This window comes from Talpa europaea (genome assembly GCF_964194135.1).
Source record: "Talpa europaea genome assembly, chromosome: 1".
NCBI classification, from domain to species: Eukaryota; Metazoa; Chordata; class Mammalia; order Eulipotyphla; family Talpidae; genus Talpa; species Talpa europaea.
The window spans coordinates 10,394,841-10,417,116 of NC_140073.1; the positions used below are offsets into that span (position 1 = coordinate 10,394,841).

The window sequence follows — 22,276 nt, forward strand, 5'->3', positions numbered from 1 at the left end:
GGTCTAGGGTTCAGCAGAGTGTGGAAAATACTGAACATGATTGATTTAAAAATGTTTAGGTATTGAAGGAGCTGATTAAGTTAAGTCTATACTGCCTTTAGTACTGCATTTATAAATTCAGATATAGGTGATTAGCGACCACATTAATCAGGCAGGAGGAAAATTTCCTATTAGAGAAGATTACATTTTACCTAGAGCTGTTTGAGAATAGGCTCCCTGACATGTTTGCTCTTTTTTCCCCCTTTGTCTTGTTACTCATATCCCTAATCCTTAATAAGAGCAGGAGGAATACACTTTCTGTTTTTATCCTGGATTTTTAAGATATTGGATTTGAAGTATATTAGCAAAAATACAAAACAATCAAGAAAACTGGATATCTCTTCTGTATCAGTGGATTTGAAATCACTGATTTAGTATGTCCCACTTTTCAGCTAGGACCAAAGGAATGAACTGACTTCCAAGTTATGAAATCATTTTGTCCATAAATGGAATTCGCAGGACAAAATTCCCCACAGGGCAATCACATTACTTTGGTGGAATTCATGCTGGTTGGGTTTTCTTATCTTCCCAAACTTCAAGGATTACTTTTTGCTATATTTCTAATACTCTATATTATTATTCTCATGGGAAATAGCCTCATTATCATAATAACTGAGGTTGATCCTTCACTGCAGACCCCCATGTACTTTTTTCTTGGGAATTTTTCCTTTTTGGAAATATGTTATGTGTCAGTTACTCTCCCCAGGTTATTAACAGATCTCTGTGGACAAAATAGAAAAATTTCCTTTCTGGCCTGTGCAATTCAAATGTATTTCTTCCTGATCTTGGGAGCCACTGAGTGCTTTATCCTCACTGCCATGGCTTATGACAGGTATGTTGCTATTTGCAATCCATTACTCTACCCTGTCATCATGAACAACAGGCTGTGTATCCAACTGGCAGCTGTCTGCTGGACCATTCAATTCCAATACATACAGGTTTCACTTCTGCACTCTTCACAACACCCTTCTGTGGATCTAACCAGTTGAATCACTTTTTCTGTGATGTCCCTCCATTTGTTCAGCTTGCTTGTGGAGACACGTTAATGTTTCAGATGTTGATTTATATGATTGCTGCATTTATTGTCACTGTGCCTTTTGCATTGATACTTAGATCTTATGTAAAAATAGTCTCCACGATCCTGAAGCTGCCATCCGCAACTGGGAGAGCCAAGGCCTCCTCAACTGTTCTTCCCATCTCATGGTTGTGACTTTATTCTTTGGATCAGGCATCATTGTGTATATGAAACCAATCTACTCACTCAGCAGGAATGGACAAGTTCTTTTCTCTTTTTTATACCATTTTGATACCCGCATTTAACCCCATTATATATTGTCTGAGAAACAAAGATGTTATGGTGGCTTTGGGAAAATTCCTACAGAAATGGATTGTGTTATGACTCAAAAACATAACTTCTTAAAAATTGTTTTCCTATTTATCACAGTCTTCATTTGGTTTTTCTTCAATTATTTTAAGAAAATGAATTATTCTAAAGAGTGATCTCATATTCTTATGTCTCATAAAATGAACAAAGCAGTTATTTTCATAGACTAAATTATTCCCAAACTTAAACCAAAGTGTAGAGATATCTGATGGAACACAATGAAATCATTAAAGATTGCTTGGGCCATTTAAAATATTTCAGATATTTTCTTCATTCTCTTTTTACAAAAACATGATTCATCTATATATCTCCAGAATCATTGTATATCTGCAAAGTAATAGACATCTAATTAAATCTGTTGGTCTGAAAGAATGACAAATGGCTTGATGTAACTATTGATGTTTTATTTGCTTCCCATCAATATTTCCATTATATCATTTGAAGTTTTATAAAGAAAAGAAGAATCAGATCTTAACAAGCTTAAGGTTATCAGTATGCTAAAGAAGTTGGTATTCCCTCTGTTTTTATTGGTAAATCCTCAATTAATCCTCTTAAGATGAGTTCCCATATGCAAAAGGGGACCACAGTCACTGAGTTCCAGAATTCAGTTTTCCTCTGGAATGCAACTTCATTCCCTCTCCTTTTATAGTATGAACTTAAATAACTTGTTTTTAATTTTCATGTACAGGATTTAAATGTAAGTAACAAATGATAAGTGTTGTGGGGGAGGGGAAGTATTTGAGTAACTGAAGAAAGAATTTTTATATTAAACTATTTGAATGTTAGCTCTGGGTATATGTGTTTTTATTGCCTCCAACTAGCTTCATAAAGTGGAATTTATGAAATTGGTAATTTACTCAATTACCAATTTTAAAGGGAATTTATAAGATTTACTGATAAAATAATAGCTACAGGAATTTAAGAAAGTTAATTTATATGTTAAAGTTGTAAGATTTAAAAGCCCCCCTTGGTCATCAGTTTTTCCACATCATTTCTCTTTTACATGATCTGCATTCTTAGCCCCCATAATGCTGTAAAAGAATACTCTAATAAATAGAATCAGCAATGAGAGAATTTACGAAGGACACTTCACAAATATAAAGCATCCTAAGATACCATAGTGCACACCTCTTTGCCAACAAACTGGAAAAATTGTACAAAAATTCTACTAATTTGTACAAAATTGTACAAATTAGTAGAAGCAACAATCTTGTGAGAATGAATCAAAAAGAAATAGAAAACCTGAACAGCCAATTACAAGCCAAAAAAACCCTGAAAAATAATAAAAATCTCATTAAAAAAACCCAGAAATCCAAGACAAGATGGATTTACTAGTGAGTTCTACATGTTCAAAAAGAAAATAACACCTAGCCTTCTAAACCCCTCCCCCAAGTAGAGGAAGATAGAACGATCCCCTAACACATTCTGTGAGGACATTACTCAGTCATCAAAAGCCGTGAGGACCTCACAAAAGAACACCACAAACCAATATCCCTAATCAACACAGATACCAAATGGAGACAATTTGAGAGAATAATGTAGCTGTTAAGTCAAATGATAAAATAAAAAAAAATACTGGACATTTAAATAACAGACAATTTGATAAAGAAAAATATTTTAAAAAAGGGGAAAATCAAGAAACACCCTGAGGGCTCAGAATTTAAGCAGGAGAAGGGAGGGAAAGTGACAGGGGTCACAAGATGGTGGGGCAGAGGGACATCACCAGAAATAGAGAGGAAACTGAAGAGTCACCATGGGGAAAGACCACACCTCAGACAGAATGCAAGGGAAACATGCCAGCAATCAAAAAAAAAAAAAAAAAACAGAAAATTTAAATATGAAATAGAATCTATTTTAGTATATTAATATATTGCTTTATCTTCTTGCAAGTTGCTTTAATCACATTTTAGGAATATAGCTCTATTTACATCTATAAATCACCGATCATATACATTCTTTTTATTTAATCCAAACATTTCCCTTATCTTTATAAAATTTACCAAAGACTCATAGCAACAATAAAATTAGCTCTACTTTTTCTTTACTATTAGTTTCAAAACTCATAACTTCATTTTCCCATCCATGCCTTCTAACACAGATAACTGGAGACTAGGTGTACTATATCCCCTTGTGCAAATTATTTTGCTTTCTTCATAAATTTTACTCCTTATTTTACTTCTGCTTATATTATTATAGTATATTTTAACTCAAGAATCAAAGATTAAACATACACACTTTCCTTTCTTGTGATCAAATTCATTTGTGAACTAAATCTTCTGAACTTGAAATATATACTGTAAATCTAGTCCATCTTTCACATGTATAATAGTGATGAAAATGTAAAATTGATAAATGTATATAAAGATAAATTATATCCCTCTTGTGATCAAGGGTATTAAGAACAAATGGAATGGTGGATGAGCCCCAGGGAATTTCCAAGTTATATTCTTTGAGGTAAAGGCATTTACCTCAAAATATTTCAATCACTTGAAATTTAATATTCTCAGATTTCATACATAGATCTAGTCCAGTGTTAGCACTGGGGACTCCTTCTACAGCTTCTCCCGATGGAGACTTCCTCTACTACCCAGAGATGAGAGGGTGGGGAGCCATACAGAGGAGTGGCCAGGGACTAATGCTCCTTATTCCCCAGAAATAGAAACTTCAGTGCATCTAATCCAGCCAGACACAGACATGGTTATCTCCTAATTACCACCAGATTATTGATCTTAAAACAAGTCTTAAAGCAATAATGTCCCCATAGTGAGTAGCAGGTTGCTTCCTACCTAAGGTGAACTGTTGATTTAAGAAAATAGGAGAGCAAGAAAAAATAATAGTTGAATTTATTACTCAGTAATTAAAACCAGAAATTTATTATATGATATGGCATTTTATTCTTCATAAAAGACCACACCATAAATTCTCTATTATATGAATAAGGTAAACAGCAATAATTTTACTTCTGCGTATTTTTTGTAGTGTATTTTTAACTCAAATCAAAAGATTAAAATATATGCTTTCCTTTCTTGTGATCAAATTCATTTGTGAGCTAAATCTTCTGAACTTAAACTATATACTGTAAATGTAGTCCATCTTTCATTTTAATAATGGTGAGGAAGATGCAAAATTGGTATGAAATCAACTTGAGTAGTGAAGATTTATATTACAAGTTTTACTTATATTCTCAGGACATTAATTTAAAAAATCATATCTTATTTAATATTTATGAAGCCTATTTATTAAATGTGGAGTTGGCATCACACCGCTAAGTGTTAGGTCATCTGGGTCATGTACTAAATTTTTGACACTGGGCAAGTTTTTTCTTTTTTTCTTTTAATATTTAATTTATTGATTGATACAAGCACTGGGTACAGTCAGAAGTGCGGGAGGGTGAAAGGATTCACCAGAGCCAGAGCGGGGAGCAGAACAGGCAGACCGATGAAATACACTGCTGAGGGGAGCAGCAGGCCCGGCAGGAAAGGTCTGTCGCACCATATTGGACTCTCGCCAGAGGCTGAGGATGGAACTGGCACTACAGAGGCTGCGGGCAGCTTCGCAGCCCAGCGCTCAACTGCTGCACCACCAGGGGAGGCCCACTGGGCAAGATTTTTAACCTTTCTATGCATGTTTTTTTAATGCAAAATATGAATAATAATGGTAACTTCTTTATTAAAATTGTAACAAATGAGAAAGTGCAAGTAAGGTTATTAACACTATGAATGGCAGGTAACAAATGTTCAAAAATTGTTAATAACAGTAAAAGTTTCTATTAACCAGATCTCTCTACACTGCCTAGTCAAGTCAGTTCCTCTTAAAAGTAGGAATGGTAACGGGAAAGTTCAACTTCCCACGTTGAAACTCTCAATGTACCCATAGTTATGAATGGAGAGAATATGTCAAGTCAGAAAAGAAAATAATCAAAGTTTCCTTGGGATATGCCTTCATATATAAAATAAGATTTGAGTTGGACTTTTAAATATGATTTTATTTGCATTTCTATAAATGTGTATTTTTTTTATGTGCTCGAAATACAAGAAACTGGTACCGATTAGACAGAAAGCTAAAAGTTAAGCCAAATAAGATAAAGCTTTTTTTTTCTTCCAGATATTGTTCTTGGTTTGTATCCAGAAAACATAGAACTGTCTACTAATTTTAAGCTTAGTATTCCTGCAAGATCAATACCCTGTTCTTTCTTTCCTCTGCTAGTTTGAGAAAGGTCCAGTCCATGACTGGATAAAAGATGAGCAAACTTCAAGATGAAAGAAAAAAAAAAATTCAATAAGTATGAAAATGACCATATACCAATGCCTAATAGAACTATAACTCCATCTTTTAAGCCAAACGTTTAAATTTAGATTATGCTCTTAACTCTCAAAATAATTCCCTGAGTTATATATTACTATGGCTGTGTATATTGCTGTGTATATTTCCAACAAGGATAACAAAGCTCCATATTTAGTGTAAGGACAGATTACAAAAATATAGATAGATGATAGCTATTCAGACCTCATATTAGAGACAGAAGGAGGATATGCATGTAATAACAGACTTTACCTTTAATAAGTGCCATGAGTGAAATAACTGATGAGATTTTCTTAAACTTTTTTTTTTTCCTTTCTGAGCTGAATTACTGCCTAAAGAGATAATTTTATGCCATTATTCTTGATATCTAAAATTTTCAATATACTTAGAGTTATTAAAATTTGAGGGAATATTATGGAACTGATGATATATTATGCAAAATTCTTATATTAGGCCACATTCTAGACTTTATGTGACATAGGACTTGCTAAGACAAATTATTCCTAATACAAGTGCCTGGGGAGTGGCCAGGTGGGCTTAAGTGGACCAGTCAGTGAAGACTCACTGACTCACCTTGTTCCAGGGCTGCCGGAGAGTGACTCACAGAGAAATGCAAGAATGCAAGAATAAAAAGAACAAATTAAAAGGTTCTAGGTAGAAGGGGAAAAAAAGCAAATAGAAACCAAATTTATGAGGAAGGAAAACATTTCTCTTTTAGAAAAAGTTCCAGGTTACCTAGAACTGTTTGAGACTAGGCTCCCAGACATGATTTGCTCTGAGTTTATTGTTCTCTGCTTTACTTATTACTGATATATCCTTAATCAAAAATATGATCAAGAGGAAAAAGGTTTCTGATTTTATATGCAGGAATTTTCAAATATTGGTATTGAAATATATTATCAAATACATGAAGCAAGGAAACTGGTATGTATCCTGTGTCAGTGGATATAAATCATTCATTTAAATTTAAATCATTATATTTTAACCATTATACAATAATTTTCAGAAGATTTAATTTTTAAATTAATTTAAATTTCCCACTGTTTAGCCAGGTGGAAAGGATTGAATGACTTCTAAGCCTTGAAATTATTTGTTTGTAAATGGAACGCAAAGGACAAACTTCCCCACTGGGGAACCACACTGCATTGGTGGACTTCATCCTGATTGGGTTTTCTGATCTTCCCAAACTTCAAGGATTACTTTTTGGTGTATTTATGATAATCTATATCTTTATTCTTATGGGAAATAGCCTCATTATAATGATAACTAAGGTTGATCCTTCCCTTCACACCCCCATGTATTTCTTCCTTAGGAATTTTTCCTTTTTGGAAATATGTTATGTTTCAGTGACTCTCCCCAGATTGTTAGCAGATCTCTGGAGACAATATGGAAATATTTCCTTTCTGGCCTGTGCTATTCAAACGTATTTCTTTCTGATATTGGCAGACACTGAGTGCTTTATTCTCACTGCCATGGCTTATGACAGGTATGTTGCCATTTGCTACCCATTACTCTACCCTGTCATCATGAGCAACAGGCTGTGTGTTCAACTGGCACTTGTCTGCTGGACCGCTGCAATTCCAATACACATAGGGTCCACCTCCGTGATCTTCACTCTACCCTTCTGTGAAAATAACCAGATGAATCACTTTTTCTGTGATGTTCCTCCAATTGTTCAACTTGTTTGTGGGGACACCTTTGTAATTGAAATGTTGACTTATGTGATTGCTGTGTTAGTTGTCACAATTCCCTTTTTGTTGATACTTGTATCTTATGTGAAAATAATTTCCACCATCCTAAAGCTGCCATCAGCAACTGGGAGAACCAAGGCCTTCTCGACTTGTTCTTCCCATCTCATGGTTGTGACTTTATTCTTTGGATCAGGCATCGTTGTGTATTTGAGACCTAAGTCCACTCACTCATCAGGAATGGACAAATACTTTTCCCTTTTTTATACTATTTTGACACCTTTGTTTAACCCCATTATATATTGTCTGAGAAACAAGGATGTAATGATGGCATTGGAAAAATTCCTGCAGAAATGGATTATGGTGTGGTTCATAACTTCTAAAAATCCATCATATATATAACATCAATGCTTAAAAACTGTTTCTTTATTTTTTTAATTTTTTTAAATTTTATTTTTATATTCCCCATATAATTGCAACCCCCTTATTTTGACCCCATTCCCTCCTTTTCCCGCCCCCCACCCCCATAGTGTGTCTCTGGTTCATAGTTGTTTGTTGATTTTGATTTTTTCTTTCTTATAGCTATTCTTTTTCCTGGTCCCTTATTTAAGTTTTCTAGATTCCTGCTTTGAGTGAGACCATCCGGTATTTTTCTTTTTCTTTCTGGCTTATTTCGCTGAGCATGATCCCTTCCAGCTCCATCCATGTTGCTGCAAATTGCATGTGTTTATCTTTTTTGAATGCTGAGTAATATCCCATGGTGTATATGTACCACATCTTCTTGATCCAGTCATCTATGTTTGGGGATTTGGATTGCTTCCATAGCTTAGCTATTGTAAATAGTGCTGCTACAAACATAGGGGTGATTTATTTCTCAATAAAACTGGAAAAAAATTGTTTCTTATTTATCATAGTCTCCCTTTGGTTTTTAAATTGCTTTAAAACCCTGAGTTATTCTTACTGAGTGATCTCATATTGTTTTGTCTCATAAAATAAATTCAACCATCATTTTCATGGAGCAATCGATTCTGAAACTCTATGTAGTTTATAGAAACATCTTTAAAACACACTGTACTCATTAAAGTTTGCTACTACTTCTATTGTTAAGATCTCAGAATATCATCATTATATTTGTAATTCATCTTTATATTTCCAGAAACAATATATTTTCTGTAAGATAACAGACTTCTGATTAAATGCATTAGACTGAAAGGATGACTAATATCACAAGTTTAATTATTTTTGTTTTAATCCATTAGATAACTAACATGACCTGAGCCAGAACCAAAGTAATAACAGTAAAAAATATTTTAAAAAGATATGTTCACTGTTTTATCCAAATATAATTATAATTTCAAAATAAAATATTCCTATTTCTTAACTTTTACTTTTACCTTCAATAATGCATACATGGTATATTTACTCCCAAAAGTTAAGCCAGGTAAGTTCATATTATACTCATAAAATGAGATATTCAATATTGATTTGTTCCAACATTCCATATTTGATGTAAATGATACACATGAATTTTAAAGATGTCATGCTTTTGAGAACCTTAATATTCATGTCTTAGTCACTAAGATCAGCTTCAGTCCAAAAAAAGCTGCAATATACATTTAATAACATTTAGTGAGTAGTATGTTCCTCCATTTCACTATTTTCTCATAATGTAATTTTGATAGAGAAGATTCCAGACCCAGTGTACTATATTCACTTGTCCAAATTCATATACATTTCTTATATCAGCCCCTATAACTAAGGATATGTTATTTCTCTGATGAATATTGCACCTTAACAACAAACTAGGTTACGCATAACTTTAGGGGACCTACCCAGTTTCATTTATTGAAATAAAGAAATTGGTTCTAATAATTTGAAATTTGGTATTGACAGATTTCATACATATAGTCTAACATTGAGACTGTGAATGTCTCCTGCAGCCTTTCCCAATTGGGAACTAACTCCAGTCCCCAGGGTTGGAGAGATTGGGGAGAAAGGGACAGAAGAGTGGTCAGGGGACTAATGCCTCTCATCCCTATTCTCCCAGAGAGTGAAGCTTTCATGAATCACTACTCCATCCTGAGACAGCCTTGCTATCTCCTACTTACCCCTAATACCAGACTTTTGTGTTTAAAAATTCATAATACTTGCTGACAAAAGAATAGGTGTAGGATCAAGAAAGTTAAACTTATATATATAAAGTTGTAAGATTTAAAAATCCCTATTGGTCATCTAGGTTTTCCCACATCATTTGTCTTTTACATTTTCTGCATTTTTAGTCCCCAATGGTACAAGAGAAAATTCTAACCAATAGAATCATTAATAAAATAATTATAAAAGGATATTTCAGAAATACAAAACATCATAAGAGGCTACAGTGCACATCTCTGTCCCAACAAATTAGAAAATTGTGGAAAGTACTGAAAGAATATGACCTTGTGAGGCTTAATTAGGAAGAAATTGAAAACTTGAGTAGACTGATTACAAGCAAAACAATTGTAAGCATCATCAAAAATTTCATAAAAACAGAAGTCCAGGACCAGATAGAATTACTAGTGAGTGCTACACCTTCAGTGTACCTGCTTCCCAAAACAGAGGTAGATGGAATGCTCCCAAAAACATTCTGTGATGTGATGGCATTACTCAATCACTAAAAGCAGTGAGGACCTCCCAAAAGAATATGACAAACCCAGTATACCTGCTGAATACAAACACCAAATGGAGGTAACTGGGGAGCATAACATGTAGCAGAGTAAGTAAATGCTAAATTAACAAAGACTGGCCATTTAAATTGGAGAGAATTTAGTAAAGTGAAATATTAAACAAAATAAAAATCAGTGGAAATCAATAAGCACCCTGAGGGCTCAGAATGTGATCGGAATCAGGGAGGGAAAGTGACAGGGGGCACAAGGATGGTGGAGCAGGGGAGGGCACACCACCAGAAATAGGGAGGAGACTGAAGTGTCCTGATGGGAAAAGACCACACCTCAGAGTGCAAGGGAAACATGCCAGAAACCAAAAACCAAAATAAAACAGAACATTTGAATATGAAATAAAATCCATTTTGATATATTACTATATTATATTACCCTCTTGCAAGTTGCTTTAATCACATTTTAGAAATATAGCTCTAATGATATCTATTAAACACTGACATTTCCCATTCTTTCTATTCAATCCAAACATTTTTCTTCTTTTTATAAAGTTTACTAAAGATTCATAGCAGCAGTAAAATTAACTCTACTTTGTCTTTCCTATTAGTTTCAAAACTCTCATAAGGTCATTTTCCCATCCATGCCTTCTTGACTCAGATAACTGGAGACTAGGTGTACTACATCCTCTTGTGCAAATTATTTGCATTCTTAATAAATTTTACTCATGCAGTTTTCTTATAGTGTATTTTTAGCTCAAGAATCAAAAGATTAAAAGTACACACTTCCTTCCCTTGTGATCAAGTTCATTTTTGAGCTAAATCTTCTGAACTTGAAATATATATGTAAATGTAGTCCATCTTTCATTTTTATAATAGTAATGAATATGCAAAAGTGATATATGTAAATAAAGATAAATTCCTCATGTGATCAAAAGACCTAAACAGCAGATGAGAGGCCATATGAACTCCAAAGACTTTGCAGGGTATATTCTTTGTGGGAAAGTCATGATGTTCAATCATTTGATATTTAGTATCCTCAGATTTCATACATAGATCTAGTCTAGTGTTAGCACTAGGAACAACTTCTTCAGCTTCTCCACATAGAGACTTGTTCTACTCCACAGAGATGAGAAGGTGGGGAGCCAGGGACAGAGGATTGGCCAGGGGCTAATGCTCCTTTTCCCCACAGACAGAACCTTCATTGCATCTAAGCCAGGCAGACAGTCTTGGCTATCTCCTAATTACCATCAGATTATTGAGCTTAAAACAAGTTTTGAAGCAATAATGTCCCCGCAGTGAATAAGAGGCTATTTCCTACCTGAGGTGAACTGTTGATTTAGAGAATAGGAGTTCAAGGAAAAATCATAGTAGTTGAATTTATTACTCAATAATTAAAACCAGAAGTTTATATGATATAACAGTCTATAAAAGACCACACCATGATTTCTCCATAATATGAAAAAGGTAAGCAGCGATAATTTTACACCTGCCTATTTTATTGTAGTGTATTTTTTACTTGAATCAAAAGATTACAATATACACTTTCTTTTCTTGTGACTAAATTCACTTGTGAGCCAAATCTCCTAAACTTGAAATATATATACTGTAAATATAGTCCATCTCTCATTTTTATAATACTAAAGAAAATGTAAAATTGGTATTAAAACAACTTGCTGTGGTGAAGAGTTTTATTACTAGCTTTACTATTATTTGCAGGACATTAAATTCAAAAATCCTTTCTTATTTAATATTTGTGAAACCCATTGGTTAAGCATGTGGAGTTGGCATCACACTGCTGAGTTTTAGGTCACGTGGGTCAGGTACTAGATTATTGATACTGAGCAAGTTTTTTAACCTTTCTGTGCATTTGGTTTTTATGCAAAATGTGAATAATAATGGTACCTATTTTAATCAAATTGTAACAATGAGAAAATATGAGTAAGGTTATTAACACCATGAATGGCAGGCAACAAATGTTCAAAAATTGTTAATAACAGTGGAAATTTCTAAAAGCAGATCTCTCTATAATGTCTAGTTATGCCAGTTCCTGTTAAAATAGAAAATAGGCAAACTGAGCATTCAAATTCCATTTTTGAAACTGTCATTGTACTCATAGTTCTGAATGGAAAAAATAGATGAAGTCAGAAAAGAACATAAAGTTTTCTTGTATAGGGCCTCCCCGGTGGCGCAGTGGTTGAGCGCTGGGTTGCGAAGCTGCCCGTGGCCTCTGCTGCGCCGGTTCGATCCCCGGCTGCTCCCCGGCCACAGGAGGAGGATCCCACATGGTGCGCAGACCTCTCCTGCCGCCCGCTGCTCCCCTCAGCAGTGTACTTCGGTCCTTCTGCCTGCTCTGCTCCCCGCTCTGGCTCTGGTGAATTCTCTCACCCTCCCGTGCTTCTGACTGTACCCAGTGCATGTATAAGCAAGCAAACAAACAAACAAATAAATAAATAAATAAAAACATGTTTCTATTTAAAAAAAAATTAAAAAAAATTTTTCTTGTATATACTCTCATATATTAAATAAGGTGTAAGTTAGACTTTAAATATACTTTTATTTGTATTTCTATTAAAATGTATTTATTTTATGTGCTCAAAATACATGAGACTGCTACAGATGACAGAGAAAACTAGAAGTAAAGACCAATAAGATAAAGATTTTTTTTTAATTTTTTTCCAGATATTATTCCTGGCTGGTATCCACACAACATACAACTGTCTACTCATTTAAGCTTAGTATTCCTGCCACATTAATACTCTGTAATTTCTTTCCTCTACTAGATTGGGAAACATCTACACCACGACTGGTTAAAGATAAGCAAACTTCAAGATGAAAGAAAAAAAAAATATCAGTGAAAATAATCATCAGTTCAATAAGTATAACAATCATATAACAATGCCTAATAGAACTACAACTGCATCATATAAGATAACCTGTTAAATACATTATGCTTCTTACCTCTCAAAATAATTCCCTGAGTTATATATTACTATTACTGTATATATTTTCAATAAGGATAACTAAACTCTGATAATTAGAATAAGGACATATTACCAAACTATATCTAATTTTCTTTTTAAAAACTTTTTAAAAAATTATTTTCTTACATCTGTGCTCATTTTTGTACACTGTGCACTTTTCATTTTAAGTAACTCAGTATCAGGTTCTTTGGTCAGTGTGTTGGTTAGTACTGAGGGCGTGTTTGTTGAGTTCAGTGGGAAATCATTTTAAATGCCCATCAGCAAGTTTTCATAAACCACTCACACAGGTAAGCACTGGACAATCTTTTGGGATATGGAACTGAATGAGGATATGAGGGCCAACATCGTCTGCAATAATTTTTATTCTCTTTCTTTAAAAGTGAAAATACCAGGATGATTCTGTGATCCCCTAATATCTGACAAAATCTGAGTGTTATCACTTCCTTATGAATGTGACTCTCCAGCAAGATCAGGTAACTCTTTTCACACAGAAACTGCACTGTCTAGGGTGACATCTGACTTCTCCATTTGATATGACCACTCTGTAACCTCTGCAAAGAGATGACTGAACTCATGTATTCCCCACTATTATTTTAAATACCCTCGCTCTTGACACATTTTGCATTTTATGGTTACTTAGTACATATTCATAAAAACTACAGTGATTACTATATTGTATATTGCATATATTACTATATTTGACATTGTTTATACAATAACCAATTGGTTATACAATATAACCAATATATTATTATTCATAATAAGTTACAATAATTACTATATTGTATATCATATATATTACTATATTATATATTGGTTACTGCCTGAAACATCTATGAAACATTTTGGGTTAATGAAAATTTAATTTTCCTTTGCAGTATAGTTTCTAAAAGAGAAAGCAAACATATATAGGGAAAGCAATATAGCTTGAAAGTTTGTGAAGATATAAAATGGGGAAACAACAAAAATGGGGCATATGATGAGAAAATAAATGACATCAGAGAAACAAAGGTAGAGATGGCAAGAGAAGAACAGGGATGTGCACTCAATTTCTGGTTACAGAAAATATTATTGAATTGCAAAGGACCCAGGTCTTTGATCCCTTCTGTTGTTATTTGAGCCATAAATACAGATAATCCATAGAAAGCTTTGTGTTAGGGTGTGCTATGAAAAAAATATAATCAGAATGCATGTTTCCATGTATCATGAAGAAATAAATTTAAGATTAGTGAGAAATAAGAAACCACATTTAGAAATTATAAATTCTATCATTTGTTGGGGATTTCCCTGTAGGAAGTGGAATTTGGTGTCTTAGAGGAAGATGAAGTTTATAAAAGAAGTTAAAATGAATTTTTCTAGGAAATGGAATGTTTCAAACACATGACGATATGGATTTAGTAGTATGTGACAATATGTGAAAAAAGGTGTTTGTTTTGCATTAGTGAGTGGTATAGAGGATACATGGAAACAACAAAATTGAGGTGGAGGATTCAGCACATTCTGAATATATGTTTATTATTGAAGGACCTCGTGTGTTGCTAAGTCTCCATTGCATTTCTCACTTCTAAATTCAGAAGAGACAATTTTATCCTATTACTGCTAATATCTAAAAATTGGACTATACTTAGAGTTTTTACAATTTGGAGGGACTATTATGGAACTGACGACATATTATGCAAAATTATTTATTATTCCAACTTCTAGAGTTTATGTTCATGCAGCACTTGCTAAGATGTATTATTCCTAATACAGTATCTGGGGAGTGGCCAGGTAGGTTGAAGTGGACCAGGCAGTGGAGACTCACTGATCACTTTGTCCTTGGGCTGCCTGAGAGTGACTCACAGGAGAAACATCAAAAATAACATGCAAGAATCCTATGAACAAATTAAATGTTCTAGGCAGAAGGAGAAAAAAGTTATGAAGGCAAATAGAGACCAAATTTATGAGGAAGAGAACATTTCTCTATTAGTAAAGGTCCCAGGCTACCCAGAGCTGTTTGAGACTATGTTCCCAGATATGTTTTACTCTGAGTTTATTGTTCTCTGTTTTGTCTTTCACTGACATATTTGTAATCAAAAATACAATTAAGTGTAAAAGTTTCTGACTTATATTCAGGAATTTTAGAATATTGGTATTGAAATGTATTATCAAAAACGTGAAGCAAGAAAATTGGTGTTTAACCTATGTTTAACCTATGGATATAAAATCATTGACTTAAATTATTAAAACACTTTATCTTAAAACATTTTTTAAAAAAACATTTAAGATGATTAATTTAATTTAAATTAATTTAAATGTCCTGCTTTTCAGCTAGGTGGTCATGATTGAATGACTTCTGAGCCTTGAAATCATTTTGTTTATAAATGGAAAACACAGGACAAAATTCCCCACTGGGAAACCACACTACACTGGTGGAATTCATCCTGATTGGGTTTTCTGATCTTCCCAAACTTCAAGGATTACTTTTTGGTGTATTTCTGATACTCTATATCTTTATTCTTATGGGAAATAGCCTTATCATCGTGATAACTAAGGTTGATCCTTCACTGCAGACCCCCATGTATTTTTTCCTTAGGAATTTTTCCTTTTTGGAAATATGTTATGTGTCAGTTACTCTCCCCAGATTGTTAGCAGATCTCTGGAGACAATATGGAAATATTTCCTTTCTGGCCTGTGCTATTCAAATGTATTTCTTTCTGATATTGGCAGACACTGAATGCTTTATTCTCACTGCCATGGCTTTTGACAGATATGTTGCCATTTGCAACCCATTACTCTACCCTGTCATCATGAACAATAAGCTGTGTATTCAGCTGGCACTTATTTGCTGGACCACTGCAATCCCAATGCAGATAGGATTACTCTCCGTGATCTTCTCTTCACCATTCTGTGAAAATAACCAGATGAATCACTTTTTCTGTGATGTTCCTCCAATTGTTCAACTTATTTGTGGGGACACCTTTGTAATTGAGATGTTGGCTTATGTGATTGCTGCGTTTGTTGTCATTATACCTTTTTTGTTGATCTTGGGATCCTATATGAAAATAATCTCCACCATCCTAAAGCTGCCATCAGCAACTGGGAGAACCAAGGCCTTCTCAACTTGTTCTTCCCATCTCATGGTTGTGACTTTATTCTTTGGATCAGGCATCATTGTTTACTTCAGGCCCAAGTCCACTCACTCATCAGGAATGGACAAATACTTTTCTCTCATGTACAGTATCTTGATACCCGTGTTTAACCCCATTATATATTGTCTGAGAAACAAAGATGTTATGGTGGCCTTGGGAAAATTTCTACACAAATGGATTGTGCTGTGATTCATAACTTCTAATCATTCATAACATTCATAACATCACTTCTTAAAAATTGTTTCTAATTTATTATAGTTTCCATTTGGTTTTTCAATTCTAAAAACCTTAATTACTCTGAATGTGTACTCATATTTTTATCTCTTATAAAATAAACTCAAGTCATTATTTTTACAGAATAAATTATTCTGAAACTCTATCCAGGGTATAGAAATATCTTTAAAACAAATTGGACTCATTAACATTTGTTTCTTCTGTTGTTGTTGCTAAGATTTCCTTATATTATCAACATTATAATTGTAATTTATCTTTATATGTCCAGAAGCATTATATATTCTGTAAGATAACAGACTTCTAATTAAATGCATTAGACTGAAAGGATGACAAGTTTAAAAGTACATATTTTTAAAAAGAATATTTTCAGTGTTTTCCAAATATAAATAAAATTTCAAAATACACTTTGTACTGCTTAATTTTTATTTTTACACTTAATAATGTATACATGATATATTTAACTCCCCCAAAGTTAAGCCAGATAAGTTCATGTTATACTCATAAAATAAGCTATTATGTATTGATTTGTTCAAACATAATATATTTGATGTAAAAAAATTCACATGTGAATTTTTAAATGTGCCATGCTTTTGAGTACCTTAATATTAACATCTGAGTCACTAAGATGAGCTTTTGTCCAAAAAACTGTGCAATATACATCTAATAACATTTTGTGAGTTGTATAAACATCTAATTATATATGCTAGATTACATGGAATGGGTGCCTAAGAGCAAGCACTTAACTATTGATGTTTTGTCTGCTTATGTCCAATGCTTGCATTACAATAATATAAAGGCATATAAAGAAAAGAATAATTCAAGTCCAACAATGTTAAGAATAGGTAACATTAAAGAAATTGAAAATCCCTCTTCCTTCATTAGGAATTCTTCAGCTAATTCCTTAAAAATGTCTTCAAGTATGCAAAAGATCTTAGTTCTAAAATTCAGTAGTTCTCTATCAAGCAACTTTACCTTCACTCTCATTGTATTAGTTTAAATAGCTTCATTACAATTTTCATATAGGCGAAGGAAAAGAAAACACACATAATGTTTTGAGAGATTTTGTAATTAAATAACCTAGCTGTAAATTGTGTTTCCAAATTATGGAATCTCTGGGGGTTCTGTGTCAATGTTTCTGTTAATGTGCAAGATCTTTACAATAAACAAGACAAATGACTTGGGGTCAAAGAGTTGATAACCAGAAAAGAGTACAGTGTCTTCAGTTCATCTGCCTGTTCTGTTCCCCGCTCTGTCTCTGGTGAATTATCTTACCCACAGCACCTCTGACCTGTATCCCAGTTCTTGAATAAATAAATAAATCTTAAAAGAAATCTTAAAAAAATATGCAATGGAGTTAAAATGATGTGTTAGAAAGGTCAAATTGAAGCTATATTGGAGTGACAGAGTGTTGCATTTGAAATATTTTACTTTGTTGCAGGCATATTGGGTAGATGAAGCCAACAATAGATCAAGCCAACTCAGTATAAAAGATGAGCAGGATTCTAGCAGTCAAACCTTATGACCAACCTTGAGTGTGCAATGTACTCCATGTATCCTGAACAGCATTATTCATAGTTACATATTTACTGATGCCTAATAAATTAGCAATGAATGCATGAATTAATGATTTACAAAGTTTACCAAAGAGTCACAGCACAATAAAATTTGTTCTGCTTTCTCTCTTAAAACTCTCTTAGAGCTTTTAAAACCGCTTAATATTATTTTCCTTTTCACTCCTTCTCAATAGAAAAAAACTCAAGACTCAGTGAACTATCTCTGTATTAACTTCATTTTTTCCTTATACAAGTCACTGTTAATAAAGATAAATTATATGCTGATTTGAGCAGAGTGCCTTTAAAAAAAAAAAAAAACTGTGATTCATGAGCTCAAGAGACTATCCAAGTTATGTTGTCTGAGGTAAGGAAATGTTTTTTTAATGATTTGAAATTTGGGCAATTTCATGCATAGTTACAGCTTATCATTAACACTGTGATGCCTTCTACCTTGAGCCAAATGGGGAGTCTCCAGAGATGGAGTGGATGGAGACAGGGACAGAGAAATCAGGGGCTTATACTCCACAGCCCATACACCCCAGAGGCAAATCTGAACTGCATCACTGATCCAACTAGACAGCCCTGATGATCTCCTAGTTGCCACCTGATAACCAGGTCAAGGAGTTTAAAATACAACATGTTCTGGAGGAAAACTGTCCTCTCAGTGAACAAGGCACAATTTACCACCTAAGATTCACTGGACTGATGTGAAACATAAGATCAAGAATAATAGTTGTTGAATTTGTTACTTGAGAATAAAAACCAGAAATTTACATGACTTGACATCCTATTTTTAAAACAGCAACAAGGAGATGTCTCCATAATGTGTACCAGGTAGGCAGAGATTATTTGATCATGCTTGTTTTATGATAGTGCATTTTTAATTATAATTTTATTATTTTATAGTATATTTAAAACTCAAAATATAGTCATTAAAATATATTTTCCTTACTTCTCATAAAATTCATTGTTAATATAAAATTTTGAACTTGTAATAATCACTGAAACTGTACCTATAGCAGTATAAAAACATATACATTGGACATGAAACACTTGGTTTTTGTAAAAAAATTATGTTATGATTTTATTTATATTTTGCAAAATAGCACATTAAAAATCACTTCTTATTGAATGCTTGATGAAAACCATTCAACGTGATTAAGTATGTGGAGTCAGCATCACCCTGCTGAGTGTTAGGTCACCTGGTCAGGTACTAACTTCTTGACACTGGAATGATACTTAACTCTCTATGCATCAGGTTTTTATTCAAAATGTGAAAAATAACAGCACCTACTTTTTCAGAATGTAATAACCAAGAAAATTCAGTATGCTTATTAGCAGTGTGGTTTTAATATAATGAATATTGAAAAACAGTTACTGTAAAAAATATTTTCAAATAACCAAAACTTTCAATGCAGCATATCTATGACAGTTCCTGTTAAAAAAGAATATTGGTAAAGGGAAAATTGCACAGACAATATTAAATCTGCCAATATACCCCAAATTTTTATGGAAAGAGTAAACAAAATTCAGAAAAGAAAATAATCAAACAATGTTATTCAGGGATATGATGCCAACATTACATAAGACTTGATATAGAAATTTAAATTTAATTTTATTTGTATTTCTATAATATGTGTATGCTCATGTACTCAAAAGACCAGATACTGGTATGGATGAGAGTAAAAATGGCAGTAAAAGTTCCATGAGTTCTAATGATTTCTCTCCGGTTTTTGCTGCTTGTTTGCTTCCTTCAGCATAACTCAGTAATTCTGGCAAAGTGATACCCTGTTCTTTCTTTCCTCTGATAGGTTGGAAAATGTCTACTCCATGACTGCATGAAAGATGAGCAAACTTCAAAATGAAGAAAAGGGATGTCAGCTAAAATTATAATGATAAATGCAATAAGTACAATAATGATCTTGTAATGATGTCTAATAGAACTACAATTGCATCTTTTAAGTAACCCTGCTAAATAGATATTCTCCTCAATCTCAAAACATCTTGTATTTCATTATTATTCTTGTGTATGTTTTCAAAAAAGGAAAATTAAGCACTGCTAATTCAAATTTGGTTGTATTACCAGAATAATAACAGATATATTGAATTTTCATTCTAAGTCATTCAGTATCAAGGCCTTTTGTCAGTGAGTTCTTCAGTGACCTAAGGCATGATTGCAGAGTCAGTGGGAATCAATTCCAATGACCCATCAGCAGGTGTTTGTAACCACTCATCTGTGGAATCCTTGGACAATTAATTGGAATCAATACAATGAGGAATCAGAGGGCCTATTTTTCCTGAAATGATTTCTTTTCTGTTTCATAAACCTGAAAAAACCAACATGATTCTGTATCCCCTGATGTCTGAATAATCATAGTGGTTGTCAACTCCTTAGGAATGTGTCTCTCCTGGAGTTCCACAGGTAACTCCACAAATATCTGCATTTTCTAGGGTGATATCTGACTTCCCTGCCTGACTTTACCATTGGTCTATAAGCTCCGTATTACTGTTATTATTATACTTAGCAACATTGAACTAAATACTGTTTTTATTAGTTTATTATAAGGCATAGCTTCTAAAAAAAATCCTACATGCAGGCACGGTGTCATAAATCTTGAAAATTTTGAGATTTAAGATGGGAAAATAGTAAAAGGTGGATGGAGGAGATAATAAACGAAACCCTAGAAACCAACAGATATATGCAAGACCAGACATGTGAACTGAATTTCAATTTATAGGACACTTTATTTTTTTATAAATCATCCCCTGTTTCTTGATCCTTTTGATGTTTCAGAGTTCTAAAAAGAAGTGAGCCCTAAGGGAGTGTTATCTGCAGGCTGTGCTGTGAGCAGTCACAGTCAGAACTCAGGATTCCATGAACTGTGCAGGAAGGGATTTAGGACTAGAGAGCACCAAGAAGTATAACATAGAAATTACCATTACCATTTGCTCATCTGTTTGGGACTTGTGGGAGATTAGAAGAACTTGGTGTCCTTGAGAAATAATGGGAAATTGTATTCTCTAGGGAGTTAGGCTGAATTTAGTCTTGGAAGTGGAGCTAGTTTCAAACTAATGGCAATGTGGATTTAGGATTCTGTGGCAATCTTTAAAATGGACATTTTTTACATAAATGAATGAAACAAAGGTTAGGTGGAAACTACAAAACTTGAGGTCTACCATTCAGGATAGTGCAGGACAGACTGAACAAATTTGACCTGAAAACAGGTACTGAACAGATGATTAAACTAACTGTATAATTCTTTAGTCACTGTGTTCAGAATTCAGATATTTAGAATGCATATTTTAAACAGAATATATTATACACATAATATATCATATATTAACTATATATTATATGCATATCATGTGTTATGAGTTAACAATATTTTATCACAGAATGATGTTCAAAATACTCATATTAGGAATAAAAACATGATTACAATGGCAGACCTTCCATTTAATCTATGATAATGTATGAACTTCCAGATGAAATTCCTTTACACTTTTTATTTTTCCTCACCTTTGTCAAACTTACAGTTGCATAAAATTATTAACGTACTCCTAAATCATTAACATATGGAATGTAAGAGTTGTTAATATTTGGGGAGATGACAGTAAAATAATGTTACTACAAAATGATACTTATTTCACATTCTAGACTTCATGTGCTCATAAGACCTGCTAAGGTACATTATTTCCTAGCTAGAGGGTGGCCAGTTTGGCTGAAGTGGACCAGGAAATAAAAACTTAATGACCACTTGCACCTGGGTTACCTGAAAGAAATTCACAGGGGAAATATCAAACACAATGTAAAAAAAAACATAATGATTGGAACTGAGAAGGCACTAGGCAAAATTATAGAAAACTAAGGTAAATAGAGATCACCTGAAAAAGAAATTGGAAGCATTTCTGATTAGAAAAGAGCCTTTGTAACCTAGATCTCTTTGAGAAAAGTCTCCTTGTCATGCTTTGTTTTCATGTTAGGATTATCTATATTTTTATCTTACTCTAAAATCTGATCTCTAATAAATCTAACTATGAGCAGGAAGACTAGTGTAGGGATTTTGCATTCTGGAATTTTAGCATATGGGTTGAGATATATTAGCCAAAATAGTTGGTAAACCAGCTGAAAACTGGGGATTTATATTTGCCAATTGGTGTGAAATCACTGATTTAATATGTGGCACTCTTCAGGTGGGCCAAAGGATTGAACAGAGTTCTAAACCGAAAAACATTTGTTCATAGATGGAAAACAAGGGACAAAATTTCCCATGGTGGAACCACAGTACACTGGTGGAATTCATCCTGATT

The 22,276-nt window shown here is 33.5% G+C and overlaps 2 protein-coding genes across 2 annotated transcripts; both read left to right on the plus strand.

Annotated features, from left to right (window-relative positions):
- Window positions 1–485: 485 nt before the first annotated feature.
- LOC311170243 (olfactory receptor 10AG1-like) lies at window positions 486–8,111 on the plus strand (the record flags this gene model as incomplete). Its single annotated transcript, XM_084232627.1, has 2 exons — window positions 486–831; window positions 7,172–8,111. The coding sequence occupies 2 exons, from the start codon at window positions 486–488 to the stop codon at window positions 7,813–7,815; spliced, it is 990 nt and encodes a 329-aa protein (XP_084088753.1). The 3' UTR covers window positions 7,816–8,111.
- A 7,299-nt stretch (window positions 8,112–15,410) lies between these two features.
- Window positions 15,411–16,367, plus strand: LOC311170439 (olfactory receptor 10AG1-like; the record flags this gene model as incomplete). The annotated part of the gene is made up of 1 exon (XM_084232825.1): window positions 15,411–16,367. One exon carries the CDS (start codon window positions 15,411–15,413, stop codon window positions 16,365–16,367), a length of 957 nt encoding a protein of 318 aa, XP_084088951.1.
- Window positions 16,368–22,276: the final 5,909 nt, after the last annotated feature.